The sequence below is a fragment of the Brachyistius frenatus genome, unplaced genomic scaffold, assembly GCF_029030835.1.
Source record: "Brachyistius frenatus isolate BFR_SWC_R1_liver_20210118 unplaced genomic scaffold, ASM2903083v1 Contig_20, whole genome shotgun sequence".
In the NCBI taxonomy this organism is placed as follows: Eukaryota; Metazoa; Chordata; class Actinopteri; family Embiotocidae; genus Brachyistius; species Brachyistius frenatus.
In genome coordinates, this window is record NW_027210619.1 from 2,045,538 (window position 1) to 2,066,213 (window position 20,676).

At 43.9% G+C, this 20,676-nt stretch overlaps 1 protein-coding gene across 1 annotated transcript; it reads right to left on the reverse strand.

The window, feature by feature from the left end:
• Positions 1-2,940: 2,940 nt before the first annotated feature.
• Positions 2,941-20,437, reverse strand: LOC138619371 (potassium/sodium hyperpolarization-activated cyclic nucleotide-gated channel 2-like). Its single transcript, XM_069695779.1, has 9 exons — positions 18,605-20,437; positions 12,968-13,174; positions 12,335-12,548; positions 11,966-12,127; positions 10,028-10,246; positions 8,119-8,265; positions 7,758-7,998; positions 7,375-7,539; positions 2,941-6,948 (listed from the first exon to the last, which is right to left on the reverse strand). Exons 1-9 carry the CDS (start codon positions 19,318-19,320, stop codon positions 4,517-4,519), a joined length of 4,503 nt encoding a protein of 1,500 aa, XP_069551880.1. The 5' UTR covers positions 19,321-20,437; the 3' UTR covers positions 2,941-4,516.
• Between the last annotated feature and the right edge of the window lie 239 nt (positions 20,438-20,676).

Sequence of the window (20,676 nt, forward strand, 5' to 3'; positions counted from 1 at the left end):
TCTCATCCTCGTCTACTGTAGCTCCTGGGGTGTGTTAGTGGGTTTTGTAGTGAGGGTGCATGAAGTCTATATATAATTTTGCGGTGAACTCTGCCAGCCCACCTTTTACCACCCCCCTAACCTCAAATCTGTGCTAGTTCAGTGGATGTGCTACCAGAATAAGAAGTTGCATGCGCACCATATGCGCCCTAAATGCTCCTTATTTCTCATGATAGTTGGTTTTAAAGCAGTGGTTCTCAATCTGGGGGTCGGGGCGTCACAAAAGGTCCCTAGATAGTCTGAAGACGATCAAGACCGGATGTAGAAAAAAATATGCTTAATTATGCTTATTTGTTTCTGATTTGTCTGTATTCTTTTCTTTTTATCAGTGGAAGCAGGCTGTTCAGATCCAATAGGATACATAATATTAAAAAAAAATACCCTATTACAAATTAAGAAAAAAAGATTTTTATATTTTTCTGATGATACTAAATTATTATACAAAACATGTAGCCTACTTAAAGGAAAGTAAAAGTAAAAAAGTGAAAAGTATTGCTGCAGCACAATGGACACTATCAGTGTCAGTATAAAATAGTATATAATTTCTAGATTATGTTACTGTTGTACTAGGTTGAAGTATTTTATGAACTAAACTTTGTTTAAAATAGTTGTTTGAAAGGTTCCCACTAACTTGTGTAGTGGAGTAAAATGTAAAAAAATGTCTCTGCAATGTACTATAGGAAGCTTTAAATGGAAATACTCAAGTACCTTTTCCTAAAGCACTTAAAGTACTTAATTACTTCATTCACTTAAATTCTGCCACCATATAATGCGAATTTTTGAATACTATATTTGCAACTCATGCAACCTGTGAGACAAGATGTCATTAACCGACACTGGGCTGCTTTTAATGTTGGAAACAAGTGTTTTAAAGCATAACATAAATACTCTTCAGTCTGTTAATGCACCGACTGTTGCTTTGACCACACTGTGGTATAATTAGTGATAAAACACTCATGATTTGTCACCTCAAACTACCTGGCTGTCGAGTTTGTTTCCACCGAATAAAGACTTCCCTCCGAGTCTATTTAAGAGCTACAGTGACAGGCACCAATTACAAGTCCTGTTTATCCCCCCACCTCTATTCATGGCTGGTAATCCAGGCTGGTCTGCCTTCATTAACCTCTTCCACACAGTCTCCTGGCAACCACTCTCCTCTTGACTTCACATAGTCTCATTGCTTTAATGGCCCTCCTGTTCTCTCACTGCAGAAAGATATCTTACTATATGTTTAAGCAACATAAATGCTGCTATCAAGAGACTCCTTCATACTGCTGTGCTCATCTGATTATTAATGTGTCATCGCCATCTAGTGGTCACTGCGCAACCAACAGGCCTGAATCTCAACCTGGCTGCTGAACTGAGGCCTCCACTACTAAACTGCTCTAACTCTGCATTGTGAACGTGTCAAAACAGGGTTGGAAATACAGCATGTGTGATTTTCTTCCTTAGCCCACAGCCACACAACTCCCCCTCACTTAAAATGTCAGAACAGGCTTCTAAACAGCATAGCTGAAAACTCTCAAATATTTCTACAGCTACAAGGCAATCATCCTACGCGGCTTTGTGAGACACAGCAGGGGCTACCCAAAAACAGTGCCAATAATAACAAGTGTAAATCGAATATGTTAATGCATCTTAAGTCGATGTGAAAAATATTTCTCTCCTTGACGGCCACATGAGCTGAAGGATTGTTGAAAACCTCTTGAGCGCTAATAAAATGGGAGGGGAAATTAATGTGTGTGAGACAGAAAGTTATAGGAAGGGAAGGGGAAGCAAGTGTATCAGTGAGACTGTAATCCAGCCTCATAGAGACAAATATTGATTTAGTTTCTTTCAAGAGGAGTAGAGATTTAAGTGTCCCCACATTCATAAACTTAACCTTGGATCCAAGTGTGCCTGCCCTCTGCTGAGGGGTATAGGATTAGGATTGGGGATCCAGACTCAGAATCAGGACTGGGGGGCGGGGGGGCTAAGGCTTTGTACGTTCAGCTCACATAGGAAGTTCTTTTACCGCAGAGCAGTATTGTACGAGTCACCAAACCTATAGTCGCCTCCGAGATCATGTATGAGTCCAATGAGTCAGCAGGCTCACCTCCAAGTTGAGTCTCAAATTGTACTTGGTGTACTCATAATCCATTTTGATAATCCATTTAAAGTAGAATGGAAATATGTAAATTAAAGGGGATTTTAATTAAATTATATTAACAGAATACTTTATTAAATACAATTTTGAGGTAGCTTACTTGTTTTAATTTCAAATAGGCCTATAGCCCATATTTCTCTAGGCTACATAGTATGTATTATTACCTATTATTCCATTACATCTTTCTGTCAGCTATAGTTATAGTTTTAAGATTTTACATTAAAAAACTAAAAATAAGCTTATGAAATATGATGATTTTTCAAAGATTAATCTCTTTCAGATGGCAGTTCCTCAAACCTGCTGAGATACTTAAAAAAAAAACAGATCTTAAGGATATGAAAACTTTTTTTCCACTGCTGGATTGTGATATCCAGTGGTGCGGAGAGTTCTGGTTTTATTTCTTAGATTTTAGGCTCCAACTCATGCAGTTTTTTTTGCTGCTCCCAACCAAGGCCGTATGTTCAGCTCAAGATTTTCGGTGAATCTAGCTTGGAATAAGCCTTACTTTTCCCTTCTCGTCAGATGGTTTGCCAAAACTTCCTTAAGGCCAACCGAAAGTCCTTCTCCATGACCTCCCCAAACTCTTCCCACACTCAGGCAAACCTGTGAAGGGAAACCGAAATCAAATGCTTCAAGTCAATTATGCAAATACACAAAGATTACATGCTTCTTCAGCATTATAACAATGCACATGTGGGACTGAATGCATGGCCATACAGAAATGAGCTCATGCCTCAACACACTCAACAAGATGATATCGAAATCTATTTTATTCTTACAACCAGATATACACCATCATTATCTTGTCAACATCATCATCACGAGCAACCTTCAATGCCACACTCAAGATCATCATTTTGACAGCATTATTAGCTATTTTTTTCTTTTCAAAAGCTAAAGCTGTGATAAATAGAAAATAAAACATTTGGTCCTTAAATATATAGTCTAGGCAACATGGTATCAGGGGTTAAGACAGAAATGCCTTGTTGCTACCCACAGAAAACATCAAACATCACTGGAAATGGTGCTGAAACAGTGTCACAGGGCGACAGAAGGAGGAGACCGCCATTTGAACATGAGGCTGATGGCAGCGGAGAGCAAAGTGTCGGCCAAACCGAGAGAAAGGGAGCGAGTCTGTGAGCGTCAAAGAAACAGTTAGCGACCAGAGCTGTGAAATCAGATGAAAGGCAGCTAGACAGACAGGAGATGAAAGACAGAGGCCGAGGAGTGAGGAAGCATACAACAGACCCACAGAGAGGCACGTATTTACAGTAGGGATCTGGGTGGAACAAAAATGAAGTGAGCCACAGTGCACAGCAGAGCAGTATTGTGTGCGTGTCTCTCTCACACACACACACACACACACACACACACACACACACACACACACACACACACACACACACACACACACACACACACACACACACACACACACACACACACACACACACACACACACACAAAGAAACACAATTTACAGAAGTTGTCAGAGTGAACATATGTAGGTTTAAAAGTTTTGTTTTGTTCAAAAACTAAATACCACACACCTGGGACAACAAAACTACCAATGGACTGCTCCTAAGTATTCAAATTCATGAGTATCGACTTAATATTGATTTTTAAACGCTATATCATTATAATTATTGTAATTCTGATGAGAAAATATTACACATCGGTGAAGAATGGGAGGCAAGAGGGAGTTGGAGCTGGAAATCAGGAAGTGTCTGTTCTATTGCTTGCATCTTGAAATCACAATAAACTTTCTTCCCAACAGCAAAAATATTATCTTCTCACATTTATTATTATTGTCATGTCCTGTTACACTACCAGAGTGAGTAAAATGCTTCACAGGTATTGCTGTTTACATTTAAAATATACATTTTTTTTTCAGACTCGCAGCCATCGGTTACGTGTCATTTTAATGTGTTTGTATTCTGCAGCACATTTCCACTTCAGCTCCCCTGCTTGCTCCAACAATCACTAACACAGATATGTATGTATACATTTGGATGTTGTTTGAGACTCAGCCTGAGCCAGTACAAACAACTCAGCAGACCCATAAAGTCCTTCTCCTTGATTGATGGCTTGGTGGTTGAAAGTCACATGAACACCTGATGTTCTAAGACAATCACATCCTAGAGTGAATGCAAACAACATGTACCTGTCCACACGAGATCATCGGCTGTCTGGTGCCAACTCTGACACATGGCTCTGCGAACCAGCACTGGCCCCAACATAAAGTCCAACATCCGATGAGATTTTCTTTTTTACATGTTGGCAGGCAGTTTGTGTCTTAGTCCCTCTGAGTTTTTTCTGGTGAGCGACCGCTCAGGGTCCTTTTTTCCCACCTTTAGGGGAGGTCGAGTTGGCAGGGGCGGCTGCATGTGCTGACTGGGTGGTGGCAGTGGCGGATGCCTGAGAGGTCTGGACAGGGGCAGAGGGTGTATTGAGTTTTGAGGAGGGGGTAGGGGCAGCTGTGACAGTTGGCATTTGTTTTGGGGGGTGAGAGGAGGTGGGTTGGACACTAGAAGAGGTGGTGATGATAGAAAGAGAGGAGGGGTTAGTGGAGCTCTGGCTTGGAGATACAGTTGTTGAGGATGAGGTCGTTGATGGGACTTGTTTGATGGTACAGCTCATGCCTGCAGTGGGGCTTGGAGTAAGGACGGGAGAGGTTTGCTTAACAGGATGCACAGAGAAAGTTACTTTAGTTGTAGAGCAAGTGCTGGCAGGTGTCGGGGCAGGAGTCGAAGTTGGGGTTGGGGTAAGAGGTGAGGCTTGTTTTGGGATCTGGCTCGAGGTGGGGCCTCTGGCTGAGCTGGCGACAGAGGGTTGGAAGCAAGGTGTTGGACTTTGGGACTTTCTCAGGGAGGGGAGAGATGTAACAGGGACAGGAGATGGAGAAGGCGTAGGGCTAAGGGCCTGGGTAGGAGTAACTGGTGTGAGGGTTTGAGTAGGAGTCTGTGAGGGTGTAGATGTTCTGGTGCGGGTTGTCTGAATGGGAGTCGGTGTCGGAGAAGGGATTGGGGTCAGGGCAGGGCTGTGGCCAGACAATGGAGAGGCAGAAGGAGGAGTGTTGGATGCTTTGGCTCTGGGGCTCTGGGGATGTGGTGGGGAAGAGGTGAGTAATGAGGATGGTGGAGAAGAGGAGGTAAAAGATGACTTGGTCCCATAAGGCTGAGGTAGTGGAACAGGTGTAGAAACAGAAGATGGAGGCGGTGTGGAGGATGGAGAGGGAGAGGAAGAACGGGGAGAGGGTGTAGGAATCGGTTTGGGACGAGGAGTTGAGCAGAGTGACAGCAGGCTTGTTGATGAAGGAGGGGTGGAGCAGGGAGGAGGAGAGGAGGAGCGAGGAGGGGTCATTGGGATTCGTTTTGGGTGAGGGGTCTGGGAGAGTATAGGTGTAGGAGATGAAGGAGTTGGTGCAGGTGAAGGAGTGGCAGAGGAAAGTGGGGTCTGCTTTGGAGAGGAGGAAGATGGCAAAGAAGCTGTAAAAGGCAGGTGTGCAGCTGTGGGTGTGGGTATTGAGGCAGTGTGAGCTAAAGATTGTGTGTTTGTGGCTGTGTTTGCAAAGATAGCCTGCGCTATTGTGGGCTGAACAGCAGCTGTGGCCTGTGCTTGTGTTTGTGCATTAAACGGTGTATTTATCATCTGTACGGGAGGGTTGGAGGTCAGCATGCCAGCACTGCATCCCCTGGCTAACTGCCCTGCAAGGAAAGGAGCCGCCAACAAATTACCACCAGAGGCCTTCCGATGGAGAGGTGGGTGAGGCTGCACGCCGGCCCAGGAACGATGAGGCAAAGTGGGCTGTGAGGCCGACAGCAGCCTGGCCTCCTGGGTGAGTCTGCCCAAAGTTGGCAGACCCTGAGAGCTGTTTCCTCCATGACGTAACAGAGCCTCTTTTGCGCCTGGCTGACTCGTACCAGAAGTGTTACCATCCGACGAGCCACCGGAGGCAACAGGTGGGTTGGTGGTCGGCACCTTGTGGAGAGGTGGGGCTGGCCCTCCTCCTGTTGGGATTCCGAGTGATCCTGCGATCACTGAGGGATGATCAGCATGAAGGCGGGGGCTGTAATGGAGAGTCTTTCCTTGTTGGACAGAAGTCGGGACAGAAGAGGCTGGAGTGGGTGGAGTTTTAGCAATTGGGGGCGATGTCACCCCACCAGGGGGCCCCACGGCCGAGGGGGAGACAGGAAATCCTCCTCTTGGGGATAAACCACCCATTCCTCCCATCGCCATCATCCCAATGAGAGAGCTCACAGAATGGCGATGGGGCTGTAACACGGGAGCACGAGGTGGAGACAGAGGGAAAGAGGAGGAGGGAGAGGGGGAGATGAGAGGGGAGGGCAGGAAGAAGGTCCCTCCAAGAGCATGCTGCTGCTGCAACTGCTGGAGCTGCTGCTGTTGCTGCTGCTGGTGCATGAGGGCAATGGCTACATTACTGGTGGCAGCTGCAGTCTGCAGGGGAGCATGGACCAGCGGTGCCCAGATGACAGGGCGTGGTCGAGGAGACACTGTGCCACTTCCTCCCATGACTCCGCCTCTTCCTGCAGCAGCGGCCGCAATGGCATCCTGCATGGCTGGCATGCTGTCGTGTTTAACAATCTGCTGCACCAGCATGCTGTCACAGGACCCCAGACTGCCTGCTGTCAGGCCACCTCCAGCTCCTGGACCCCCCCCACCCCGACCCCCACCACGACCCATACTGCCACCCAGCGAGCCACCCTGGGACGACTTCCGCAGGAGCATGGAGTTCTTCCTGCCTGTAGAGGAAAAAGAGGGGAGAAAATATGACCAAAAATGTGTTAATTTCCTGAGATATGAAGTGTGAAAAGAAGTTCAAAAATTGGAGGTATGAAAGAATGAAACCCTTTCTACAAGTTGAGGTTTCCTGCTGAGTAATCACAAATCAGACAGCTAGACTCTTAGCCTCAAGGTTTTTCTGTTCTTCACTAAGATCGCTGCTTATCCTTTATTATTTCAATTTGTATTTCTCTCTCTTGTTTCAAAGATGATTCAAAAAAGACAATCCTGAAAAAGAGCCTGTGAAATTTACCAGAATTGAATGGATAATTGCAAGTGTTGGGCAAGGTCATTGAATGAAATAATATTAAGTGAAACATTGTGAGTCACTGCACGCATGAGATGGGGAGACAAATGTAAGTAGGAATCAGAAATCCGCAAGTTACCAATGCGATCCAGTCGGTCAACAGCGACCGTTTCAAAGGCACGCCGCATCATCGGATGCTCCTCCAGAACCTCGTTAAAGCTGTCTACGCTGAGAGAGTACAGACGGCAATATGTATCTGCACGGACACTGGCTGTCCTCCGTCCACGAGTCAGCAAACAGATCTCTGATAGTAGATGGACATATGATGGAAAAGGAGAAAGAGGGAAAGGACGCAAGTAGAGAAAAGGCAGTGAGACAAATATACCCCACAGTAAATACTTGAGTAAGAGCAATGATTGAGTGAACCCCCATCTTTTTCAACTTCAAAATCTCAATCAGGTATTTTCAGCCCCCAAAACTCCTCATTCCTGTTTAACTTCCAAGACGTCAAAATGTCCTCACCCCCAAAGTAAGAGCCGTCGCTCAGCTTGGTTTCCTTGTTGCCACGGGTCAGCACACTAACTCGTCCGTGTTGGATGAAATACATCTTCCGTCCAACTGTGCCCTCACGGATGATGAAGTCAAACGGCTGAAACACTTCGAAGCGGAGCTTGGTCAGCACGGCGGTCACAAAGTTGGGATCAGCATTGGCGAATAACGGCATGTTGGCCACAAGGCTACGGCAGTTAAAGCTGACTATCTCCTAAACAAAGAGGAAAAAGAAGACAGAAGAGAATGAAAGTCAGAGAGATTTTGCCGGAGGAATGAACACAGCATTTGTGGACAGAATGTGTAATTGTGTGGGTGTTTGTGAATTTATTACCTCTTTAAGTGGCTCACTAAGTTCTCCCAGGATGTTTTCTTCATCGAACATTTTCCCCTGGAAGCGGTGCTCATAGTACTCATGGATCTTTTGCCGAACATCTGCAGGAAGCTTATGGAACGACATGTACTGTTCCACCTGTTTGTACTGCAATAACCCAGGCACAAACAAACACATTCACTTTTAAATAAAAGAACATACAGTATGCTAGAGTTTCTTTTGCCACACAGACTGTACAATTAACTTCGATACAACTTTAGCTGAAACGTGTTGTTAAATTTTTTTATTTGTTTACGGGTTTCCTTTTTTCTCCTTTAAAGGAACTTCTCTGTGTGACAGGCTTAAAATTTCTGTGATTGTGTCTGATATCACGTCCTCATCCACTCAGTCACTACTCACATCATAATAGACACTCAATAGCTTACCCGATAGCAAGAAGTATAAATTGTTACACGACATCTATCATCATTTTACACCATCATTGTCAGGTGTGATGTTGAACAATTGTAATTTTCAAATCTAGAAATGTGACTCAGCCTCAGGGGACACTTAGAGAAACAAACGTATGTACATACCTTGAACAATACTTTTTAGTTGCTTTGTGGACATTTTTAAGGGCATCATTACATGAATAGGCACAGACACTGGATATCAGGCACTAAACAGTAAATACTGAGTGATGTTGGACAAAGCTTGAATTGTGAACAAGTCAAGTACAAATTTTCCATCTTAGAAGTTCAGTGTGAAGGATTTATGGGGATCTATTGGCAGAAATGGAATATAATATTCATAATTATGTTCTCAATGTGTATAATCACCTGACACTACAAATAATTGTGTTTTTTTTATTACTTTAGAATGATCTCTTTATATCTACATAGGAATCCCCTTTCAAGAAGCTCGCCATGTTTCTACAGTAGGCTAGAACCAAACCAAACACTGACTCTAAAGATGGGTTTTGTGTTTTTTGTGAGTGTCACAGCAACCGTAATGGTCACGGGAGTCATCTTTAGACGGAAATATATTCCACAATGTTTAAATAGTTTATTAATCCAAAAAACCAATCATTTGTTGGTTTCAGCCTCTGAAATTGGAAGATTTGCAGCCATTCTGGTTTATACTATTGAGTATCTTTCCATTAGGGTTCAAGAACTTTGGGCTCTAACAAACTGTAAATAAGAACAGAATGCAATAATTTGCAAACCCCATAAACCCATATTTAATTGAAAATAGATTACATACTGTATAAAAAGTTGAAACTGAGAAATTTAATTGTTTATGAAAATGATGTGCTTATTTTGAATTTGGTGCCAGCAACAAGTCTCAAAAAAGTGGGGTACAGAAGAGTCCGGGTGTTAAACTGGCCTGCCTGGAGTCCACTCCTGTCTCCAATTAAAAATGTTTTACCCATTATTAAAATGAAAAATATGACAAAGGAGACCCTAAACTGTTGAGCAACTAAAATTATATCTCAGGCAATAATATGACAACGTTTCACTTCCAAAACTACAGCAACAGAGTGTTGTAAAAGAAAAAGTGATGCAAAACAGTGGTAAACATGACCCTGTCCCAACTTTTTGGGGACGTGTTGGTATCAAATTCAAAATAAACATATATTTTTTATAAAACAATAACATTTTGCAGTTTCAACATTTGATATGTTGTCTTTAGTCTATCTGCAATAAAATATTAGTTTATGGGATTTGCAAATCACTGTTTTTATTTACATTTAACTCAACTTTTTGGGAATTGTGGCTGTAATAAAAGACCTGATTAATGCAAAAACCTGCCTAAACCTCACAATATTAGTTAGTTGCAGCTCCAGGCGGAATTGAACAAAGTTGAACGTCTGAGCTGTTACAGTACATAGTGAGAAACAGATGTAGTAACAGATGGTGCCATGTTTCACCTTTTCCTGATACTGTCGTCGTGAGGAGTCCAGAGACTGGATGAGAGCAGTGGCGTGGCCGATGAACATGGCATAGCAGGTGGCGCCTACAATCATACTCAGCATGGTGAGCCACACATCAGTCATCCCCTCTGGAGCCTGGGCACCGTACCCGATACACAACATGTGGCTCATGGCTTTGAACAGAGCATAGGAGTACTGCACGCCCCATGTGTCGTTCTGGGAGTGGGAGAAAGGCAGGAAGGGTGACGGAAGAGTAAAAAAAGTTTCAGGTGTTAATTACCAAGGCTCTGCCACATTGAGCTGTTCTTATTGAAGTCAGGTTACAGAAGCCTTTTCCCCTCAGAGGCACTCAGCCACACCATTTCAGAAAATACAGCTGAGATAACATATGACAGCAGTGCAATTTAAGTGTTAAAACCCACTCTGCTAACTACAACTGCCAAATTGATCGCCCGGAGAATGAATAAACCACACGGACAATGAACGAGAACTCATTGTACATTATTAAATAAATGCTCTAAAGACTCAAAACAAAAGGAACCGCCTCTATTTGTGTGTGCACCTTCTGTTTTAGGCTGTGTGTGAGTCCAATTATACTAAGATGCTAATGGTCCAATGACTGAGGGGACATTCTCTGGGGAAAATCCCAGCATCTGTCTGCTTGGCAACCGTCACTCAGGCAACCAGTGAGACGTGAGTCAGCTATTCATGCAGCTGTGTATCTGCGTCTACGGCCTGCATGCACGTGACAAAATCTCCAGCAGGTCTCCCAGGTCTTCAGTTGTTTGCGTGCATTCACCTAGCCACCTGATCTCTGTAGAGGATTTTAATTACAGAATAGTTTTTTTATTTTTTTATTGTTGTATTGATGATAGTCGATCTTATTCCAACTGGACATGTTGCTGCATGAGCCAATTAGCACAGATAAGAAGCAAAGCCTATCAAATGTGATGAACAGCTCTATTCTGTACACACACACAGATAACCCAGGAATATCCTTTGTTGTTCATCCAACAATAAAATCATTCACTGAAACATATTAAAAACTACAATTATTGCTTTGCAGTTATTTGCCTCCACCAACCATTAAAGGTTCACAAAAAAAAAAGTGTACATCCATGACTGTCCAGATTCATATAATATACTGTATGTAGTGGAGACTTCAGAATCTATAAACAATATTGACAAATAAACTTGATAAATACAATAACAAGATCAGATAAAACAATCCCCAGGCTTCTTCTTTGTTTTTCCACTAATGGGATTATTTCCTCATCCGAATCGAGGGTCTGAGAATAAAGGATGTTGTTTGCTGTGTATATTTTTGCCCTTTGAGGCAAGTTTTTGATTAGTGAAACAGGGATGTATAAATTAAATTGATTTGACTTGACTTTGTTGAGCTTTGTTGTTCTGCTGTATGTCTACTGTATTAGTGTGTAAATTCAATGAGAAACAAAAATCACAGTCCTTGCAAGTGTTCACGTGTTAGGCCAATAAAGCTGAAGTTGTAGCAATGATAACAGACAATGCTTCAAATACAGATGTTGCTGTAAAGAAACTATAAGTTCTAAAATGCGGACGCTTCACACACATATTCAACCCGACAGCAGAGAAGATCTTTACAATCACCACAGTTTCAAGGTGGGCACCAATTCAGTGTCTGACATAAATATAAAATATAATCACAATCTCCCTTTCTGGTCCTAAGTTATAGCATTGAATAAAGCACAGCATTTGTTTTTTTGCATGACATTTCAATGTCACCTTGGACCACCGAAATCTATTCAGTTCCTGAAATCAATTTGAATGTTTGTGCCAAATATGAACAAGTTCTCTCTCCTGAGATATTTTGTTCTCAAGAGTGTGAACAACGAACCGCAAAGGTTGTTTCACCACAGCAGAGTCATAGTGACACACTTGGATTAAGAGACTCACCACCATCAGGTTCTTGGAAACCCAGCAGTCAGGAGGAAAGTCCTGCAGCATGGGGACCAAAAACTGGAGACAGCCATCCCAGTGGCACAGCAGCAGCATCATGCCAATCAGGTTTACTATCCTCACCATGGCACTCGCAAGATCATAGGTCATATGGAAGATCTGAGAGGAGAGGATGAAGAGGGGTGAGATGTGGAGGAAGTGGGCATCATAAAAGTGTGGATAAAGGAGCAAATAAGGCCTGTATAAAAATAAAAATGCCTGTAGATGGGGAGCCACAACCCCAAAAACATAGTATTTCATAAGGAAGCCCCTTGCTTGTGATGACTCATACTTTTCTAGCCTCTGTTCCCAGTTTGTGCTTCTCACCTCTTCCCACTGGTGGATGTAGCGGATGAGTCTGGACAGGCGGAGAAGCCGCAGCAGACTCAGGATTTTGGTGAAGCGGACTATTCGCAGCGCCCTGGCCGTCCTGTAGACCTCAGAGTCAAGACTGTCCACCATCAGGAAAATGTAGTCCACTGGGATGGATGACACAAAGTCAACCAGGAACCAGGTCCTCAGGTATTTTTGGCGGATCGCCCTGAGTTAGAGAAAGATGGAGGACCAGTGACATTGCTCATTTGGCAATCTGGCTTTGTGGAAGTGATTCCAGTTTTTGCCTGGCATGCAACACCCCTCATCATTATTTAACAGGAACACACTGGAACTTGAACAAAGCGCTCCCACTGGCTGCCTGTTACCTTTTCACATCTCACACATGAATTTGTTTGGACATAAACCCAGCAGATGGCCAGAAGAGCAAATTGGAATTCATGGCAACAGGCTTGCTGCGCGCACACACACACACACACACACACACACACACACACACACACACACACACACACACACACACACACACACACACACACACACACACACACACACACACACACACACACACACACACACACACACACACACACACACACACACACACACACACACACTCCTACTGACCTGGGGTCCAGCAATATCTCAGTGCTGTCCTCCTTGACAATGCCGGTCCTGAAGTTGAGAACCAAGTCGACCATGAAGAGAGTGTCAGAGACCACATTGAAGATTATCCATGAGGCAGTGTTCTCATCTCGAAAGAACGTGATGCCCACCGGCAGGATGATTAGGTTTCCCATCATCAACAGTAACATCAACAGGTCCCAGTAGAATCTGGACAGAGACAGACAGTTTTTCAACTCCTGCGCTATTGTTTTTTGTTAGTATCTACTGTCTATCTAAGATAGTTTCCTATGTTATTTCCTTCTTTTTAAATGTAAGCTATGAACACTGCCAGTCAACAGTTTGAATACATTTACTCATTCAAGGTTTCTTCTTTATTTTTACTATTTTCTACCTGATATCGTGCCAAAGCCTCTCACACGCTCTTTGTTCTCACAGACATACATACATGTGAAAAGGATTGAAGTAGGAAGTCATGTGACAAAGTACGAGAGTGACCAGTATGAAAGGGAAGAGGTTGACGATGGTTGGATGGCGCAAACACAGGCCTTTCACTCAGATGTGTTCAGGTCCGTGAGAGAGCAAAAGTCAACATGGATTTCTTTTAAGTAACAATAGTAAACTACATTTATATGATACTTTACATTATATTACATATAACATACATTTAACTCATGTGTAACTTTACTTATTTGATCTTTTCCTAAACCTAAGGCATGTTACTTTTCTCGCCTATGCGAAGCAAAACGTGACACTGACACGGTGTTCTCTAGTGGACTAATGGATGTACTACACATTTTACCGTGATATCAGGTTGTTTCTGCAGTTCAGAACAATACTGGGGACATCAAAAGCATGAAATAAAAAAAAAAAAAATGAATCTGTAAAAAATTATACAGCACAGGGTCAGAATATTTTGCAAGACAATATTCAAACAGGTGCCAAATATTAATATTTTTGAAAACCTGCAAGCTTTCTGTTAAAAAAAGAAAAGAAACATAATTAGGATTTGTTTGTAAGATTTGGAAAGCTCTGCCAAAACCACACATGACATGATACTGCTGCCTTTACCGGCTAATTGTAGTATTCTCCACAGAGAGTAAGCTGAACTTTGTGTGTATGTCTTTTTTCTAATATACAGTCTTATGTGAAGTTATTCCTCTGAATAAGCTCAGGCGGCAAGTGTGACAACTTGGGGATCATCCAGGACACTAAGAAGTGCAAATTCTCCCAGTAGTGGTATATAATGAATGTTTTCCTCAAGACAGTTTCATCCTTTGGCAAAAGTAAAGTACATCCTTTATGCCTCATACCAATAAAAGAAAGCAGAAATTAATTGAATTGTGAACGAGAGTCAGAAGGCGAGGGATCGAGGAAGGGAAAGGATCAGTAACCTTGGAAGACCTTATCAATCTGTATTTCATGCTGGAGGACGTTACTCTGTGATGTAGCCCTCTCATACAAGTGCAGGGAATCAGTCATGTCACTCGGATACTGGAGGTGATTAAAGTATGACAGAAAAGCCAATGCAATCATCTGGAGATGATTCCTGTCATCTCTCTGTCTCTTCCCTCCTAATCCCTTTATCCGTCACCTTAACTGGTATCAGTGACTTGCTTATTACTGCATCCTCCCTCTGTCTCTCTCATTTACACCAACACTCTCTTTTTCTCCCAAAAAGAACACTCGGGTCCCGTGGTCGATTGCTATTGAGCGCTAATTTAGTAACACAACCTCATGGTGTGACGCTACCACTAGACTGATAAAGATTAAGCATGCATGAGTCATCACACTGCCACACACACACACACACACACACACACACACACACACTTCTCTCTGACTCTGTCACTTATTCTGACAGATGTATCACTTCATAATCACTAACAATAAATAGAGGGATTATTTACAGCAACACACATAGCAGTTCTGTAGCTGTTATAGCACTGATGGAGATTTATTCCTGACCTTGAGAACATGCTTTGTTACTTGAAGGAAATAATTTCATAAATCACATTATATGGTGCTGGTTCTTCATGTCTGTGGTACCCATATTAAAAAATATCTGAGCTTCAAAGTGGTTTTCATGAAAGACCGTAGAGCTCCTGAAGATCCAAAATATCTTTTATAATTAATAATTGAATATTGTACGTTGTACTACAGCTGAAATTATTGGTCTTTTGGGTGACTACTCAATCAACAGAAAATCAATACAACAATTTTAATTGATTAATTACTTTAAAACAAAACAAACTCTCAGTTCCAATTTTTTTTGATATTTGTGGTTTTCTTGGTCATCTATTATACCAAACTGAATGATTTGGGGTTTCAGATTGTTGCTTAGACAAAACAAGCACTTTGAATATGTCAATTTGGACATGTTTATCTGTTTACTTACATTTTAAAACAAATTAATAAATCAATTAACTGAGAAAGTAATTTAAAAATTAATGGATAACGAAAATTATTGTTGCAGCCTAGTATTTGTGATGGAAAGTACATTTACTCAAGTACTAGTTATGTTTAGTTTTGAGGTACTTGAGTATTACAGCATTATGCTACTTTATACTTCATCTCCACAACTATTCAGAAGGAAATATTGCACCTTTCAGACCACTACATTTATTTGAACACTGCAGCCACTTATTCATTTAAGATTTTACACACAAAAAACACAAACATAAAAATATATCAAACAGTAACTAAAGCGATCTAAAATAACCACAGTTGAGGTCTCTTGTCAAATTGTACATGATGAATTGTTAGCTGTTCCATTAAAAAGATTTCCCTTCTAAATTTCTGAAGACCAAACAGGTAACATTTTCAATTTTCTAGAGAAACCCTTGAATGAGTATCTAGAGAAATGCCCATAAAAAATAAAAATCTATATAGCTGAACTTTGTTTTTTCTTCTTTCCTTACTTGTTAACCATCTTAACACCTCTCAGATTAATCTTTGATAAAGTAAAACTCCAACTCCACCAGCTGGAACAGTAAATGCTTCTTATGTGTTGATGTATTATTATTAACAATCGAATGTAATTTATAATCATATATCACTGACATTACTTTTAGTAGCTTTAGATTAAATGAAGCCATTTAACTTGTAATGGCCCTCTTGTTGTACTGGTACTTTAACTCAAGTATTTACTATCATTGCTGAGTATATTATCCTTCAGGGAATTACATCTTCTATAATGTCTTTCTCATCTTCAACTTCTGTCTACTACAGAACTTGCACAGATAAAAATCAGAGTTCATCTAACATCAAAAGTTTGCCACTATAATGTATTAGTTTGCTGAATATCATTGCACATTTCCCTGCACAGTGATCAGCCTCTGTGTCCAAGAAATTGCTGTTCTCACTGAGATGTGGCGGTTGATTCAAACTTGAACCTGACAAATGACAACAACCAACCAGACAAGATGTCATATCCAAACTGAAAAGGAATTTGACTCGTCAGCCTGACGAGACCTGACACACACACTTTTATACACACACAAGTGTAAATGCAATCAAAGCTGCTCTCTACGGCCTCATCAGTATTCAATTTTGAGGATGAACAGGTGATGGAGGATAACTGACCTGCATCTACCTGCTCAGCTATTGTCAAACCAAACACTAATTCTACTATAATTGAGGCCAAGTATCTCCAGAGTGGTCTGTGATTGGTTCCCTGTTCGCAGTTGGCTAGATGTCAGTTCCTGCCAAGTTTCCACCCATCATTCTGCCAGACACACAGACAAACAAGCACAGAAGCAACTAAATGTTCCTATGTGTAAGGCCACCAACCCTGTCATCTGCCTTTCTGTAGCCAGCCCTCCTCTCATTTGAATGCCTCTCGCTGAGCAAGAGCAGGAATTTTCGTCACCACTTTCCTGCCTCTCGTTATATATTCTTATAGGTGCAGCAGCAACCTTCACCTGAATGAGGTGAAGGTTGTGAGCTTATCAGCAGACTCTGTAATGGAACCCCCCCCCCCACACACACACACACACACACACACACAAGTATACATATCACTACACACACAGTCACAGGCTCAAGGTCGATACCAGGACAAAAACACATAAAGGGGCTCTAAAAGTAATCTGTCTTCTCTCACTCGGCCACACAAAGTTCCTCTTCAGATGTCGCTCCAGACTACAGGTACTTAACTGAAAAGTTTGATTGATGAATTATGCATACTGCATACTTAACTTGCATAATTTAGAACATCAGACATAATTAATCAAAATTCAACTGTATTTCTGCAACAGGATAATAAGAACTATTAAGATATTGCATGAATATCAATAAATGCAGGCGACAATGAGATTGTATGAGGCCACAAATCCATCCACACCCCTTTGTCCATCCTTCTCTTCATTCTGACCTCATCCATCATATCACATGTGAGCAGCACCATAATCAGCACTTGCGAGTGATCATGAGATCGACAGACAACACAAAACGACACAGTCGATGTGTGCCTGTGGGCGGTTGATAAGACAAAAGTGGGCCACGAGCCCTGGGGATCAAGTTATCCATTGTAGCTGCAGACTGTCTGGAGATTATGAATGCTGTCTCTCCCTGCTGTCCACCTACATTTGAGGAGTGTATTATGTAAGGTCACCCTTGTTTATTTGTGAATAACAATACATATCTACTGTAAGAGGGCCTGCGCTTTGGCCTGGAGTGCTAAAGGCATGCTGGTAGACATAAATGAAATCTCTCTCCCACACTTTCCGCCATTAAAAAAAAAAAAGGGAAATATCCTAATGAGAAGATTTGTCTTTACCTTAAAGACTCAAAAGTCTTTCATTCACACAAAATATTTAATGACCAGCCTTAATTGCCATTTTCCCCTCAATACTTATTGCCTTTTGTGTTCATTGTTCAACTCAGGTAGCAGAAAAATCTACATTCTCGGGTGCAGTCACCAGCAGGGAGTGCTGTGTCGGGTTCATCCACTGTTCATGTGAAAAGATACATTTTACCTAATTGACCTGGAAGACAACGCCCACCTCTTGGCTAAATTTGTCCTCATAATTTGCATTCCCTCCCCTCCCTTTCATGTTATCTTTGAAACCATTTTCTCTGGACACAACAGGCAACAATAACTTTTTTTTTCACTATTCCGAAAATAGAGACCTGCCATTGTTGTCTTGGAGTCCTTGCCACCCATTCACTACCTTTTCCATATCAGCACCTCTCCCTCTGCCTTCCCTGCCTCCAAAGAGTTTGCACTTTATCTAAGCCTCTTTCTCATTCTGATTTTAACCTTTCATCTTCTGCTTCCTTTCTTCCTCCTGACACTCCCATTGCATCTTTCGCTCCTCCAACCCTGGCATCACTTCCAATACACTGCCACTGTGCTACCAGCAATATTTAGACTCCTGCATGTCTTTCTGCACTCCCAGTTGTCCTCCTCCCCTGTTAGCAACTGATGGGGCTGCTGAATGCATGATGTTTTTCCTGTTCCTCTTTCTGCTTAGGTGTCTGTCATTATGCTGCAATTGTTTTCTCTTAAGTGAGCTCAATTCCACTTGCTTTGATCCATGTTTCTACCAAAAGAGCATTATGGGTCATTTATATGGTACAAGTGGCATTTCTTTTATAAGCATCAGTGTGCTGAGCTACATGTGTGTGGCTCCATACCTGAAGTCACTGTAGGGGTGTATGATCCACGATCCTGCTGATTTCAGTCTCTCCTGCTCCAGTGCCACAGCTTTGTGGGACCCGAACATGCGCAGGCTGAACTTGTTGACCCCGGGCTGAAGCATGGCTCCGAACTGTCTCTGGATGAAGGTGCTCTGGTTGGAGTTGCTGTAGTCTTCCCCGTCCAGCCCCATGCCAAACCCACCCAGCCCCATGCTAAACCCACCCAGCCCAGACTGACCAACCATCTCAGGGGTTCCTGCGGCATTGGTATTGCAGGCTGTGGTGGTGGTGGTCTCTGCGCCTGTGGCCACCACCATGACTCCCGTCCCGGTGGAGGAGGTGGAGGGTAGGGCGGCGCGGGAGGCGGCGAAGCCCACTGAGCGCGGAGGATGATGGGCTGTGCCAGAGGAGGAAGGTGGAGGCGGCAGGGGCACCGGGGTGGTTGGGGTGCCTGCTGTGCGGAAGGGAAGTCCATCCCTGGTGGAGAAGCTCATAATGGAGAGGCGGCGGCCGCGTCCACCTGAGGAAATGCTGTCCGCCCCAAAGGAGCCCTTATCCCCCTCCAGAGAGGCCTGGGACAGCCTGTAGCCCGGGGAGGGCAGGCTGCCCTTACTCCGCCGCTTTGAGTCCCCTCCGTTACGTCTGGGAAGGCTGTCCCCCCCAGACCCCGAGGCACTACCGGGAGTACCCACACCCCCAGCCACCCCATCCATCCCAACTCAGGGAGGAGGAGGAGGAGTGTGAGGGGAGGGTGAATAAAACTTGTAACTCCCGCCCCCCAGGAAAACTACTGCTTAGTATCTTAGTGTCGACCTGTCTAGATTACATAGGTGAAAATGTCAATGTCAGTCTGAATGTTAAATTAGAGGTGCGGTAGAAAAGTGCTCTGTAGTCATTCTCCTAGAGCCGACAGTTCACACCTCCGCCCTCTCTCCGCCGATGTGGCCATCCTTACCTCAAGTGCCCTTGGAAAAAGCCCCACCAGACATTAAATCCTTCACCCTGCCAGTGTGACACCACCAGCTTCACTTTTCTTAAAGACCCCGTTTGTCCTTACAGATGTTTCTCTATCATTCCTCCTTCCTCGTCCTTGAAACGCTGCTCTCCGCCCGAGGCCCACCCTCTCCTTTCCACAGCCGCCCTCGACGCTCCGACGCCGGTCATATTGGCACCGGATTCCCGGTTACTGTAGATAACGGCGCCCGACGCTCATTGTCCGCCGGTGTCCTGTCTGTGTAGCCTATATGTCCAGAGTGCTCACCCAATTTAGCTTTCTTAAACATATATCATTGTGCAAGAGATGTTTTGGGCGGCCGAGAGGGGAACATTCATCGGAGGATGAATGACAAGGACACTTGATCCTTTGTCAGGAGCTTCGGGTTGTTAATGGACATAAGGGACGCACATAAAAGGCACACACGAGCGAACACACTCCGAGGCGCACTGATTCATTCTGACACGCACACTTCCAGCCACCAGAAACACGCACACAGAAAAACGCAGCGTCAGGGACACACACGGCAGCAGAAGGAAGTCAAATTACCCAAATCTAGCCAATGTTCTCACAGAGTCCGCGACACGTTGTCATTTCAGTATCCGAACGGAAAAATACACGCTCATCATGATGGAAGGCGTACAGACATACTGCCTCCCTCTGTTTGAAGCGCTCACAGACAGAGGAGAGACTACCGGCTCTACAACAACGCTCTTTTATAAAACTGATGCCGGAATTAAGTTGGTCAGGTATTCATACAAACGGACGCTCGTAATCTTGTGTTCTCTCACCAGCAGCTGCTGGCATGAATTCCCACTTCTGCCCACTTTCAATGACATTGTCCCCCCCCCCCCCCCCCCCCCCCCCCCCCCCCCCCCCCCCCCCCCCCCCCCCCCCCCCCCCCCCCCCCCCCCCCCCCCCCCCCCCCCCCCCCCCCCCCCCCCCCCCCCCCCCCCCCCCCCCCCCCCCCCCCCCCCCCCCCCCCCCCCCCCCCCCCCCCCCCCCCCCCCCCCCCCCCCCCCCCCCCCCCCCCCCCCCCCCCCCCCCCCCCCCCCCCCCCCCACGCAGGCACACG

What these genes read in the sequence shown, in the direction of transcription:
- LOC138619371 (XM_069695779.1), bottom strand. Translation starts at nt 19,320, where the DNA reads ATGGATGGGGTGGCTGGGGGTGTGGGTACTCCCGGTAGTGCCTCGGGG. An exon ending in CACCCCTACAGTGACTTCAG is followed by an intron (nt 13,175 to 18,604) that starts GTATGGAGCCAC and finishes GTCTCTGTCCAG; the next exon opens with ATTCTACTGGGACCTGTTGA. An exon ending in TGACCGACTGGATCGCATTG is followed by an intron (nt 6,949 to 7,374) that starts GTAACTTGCGGA and finishes TTTCCTCTACAG; the next exon opens with GCAGGAAGAACTCCATGCTC.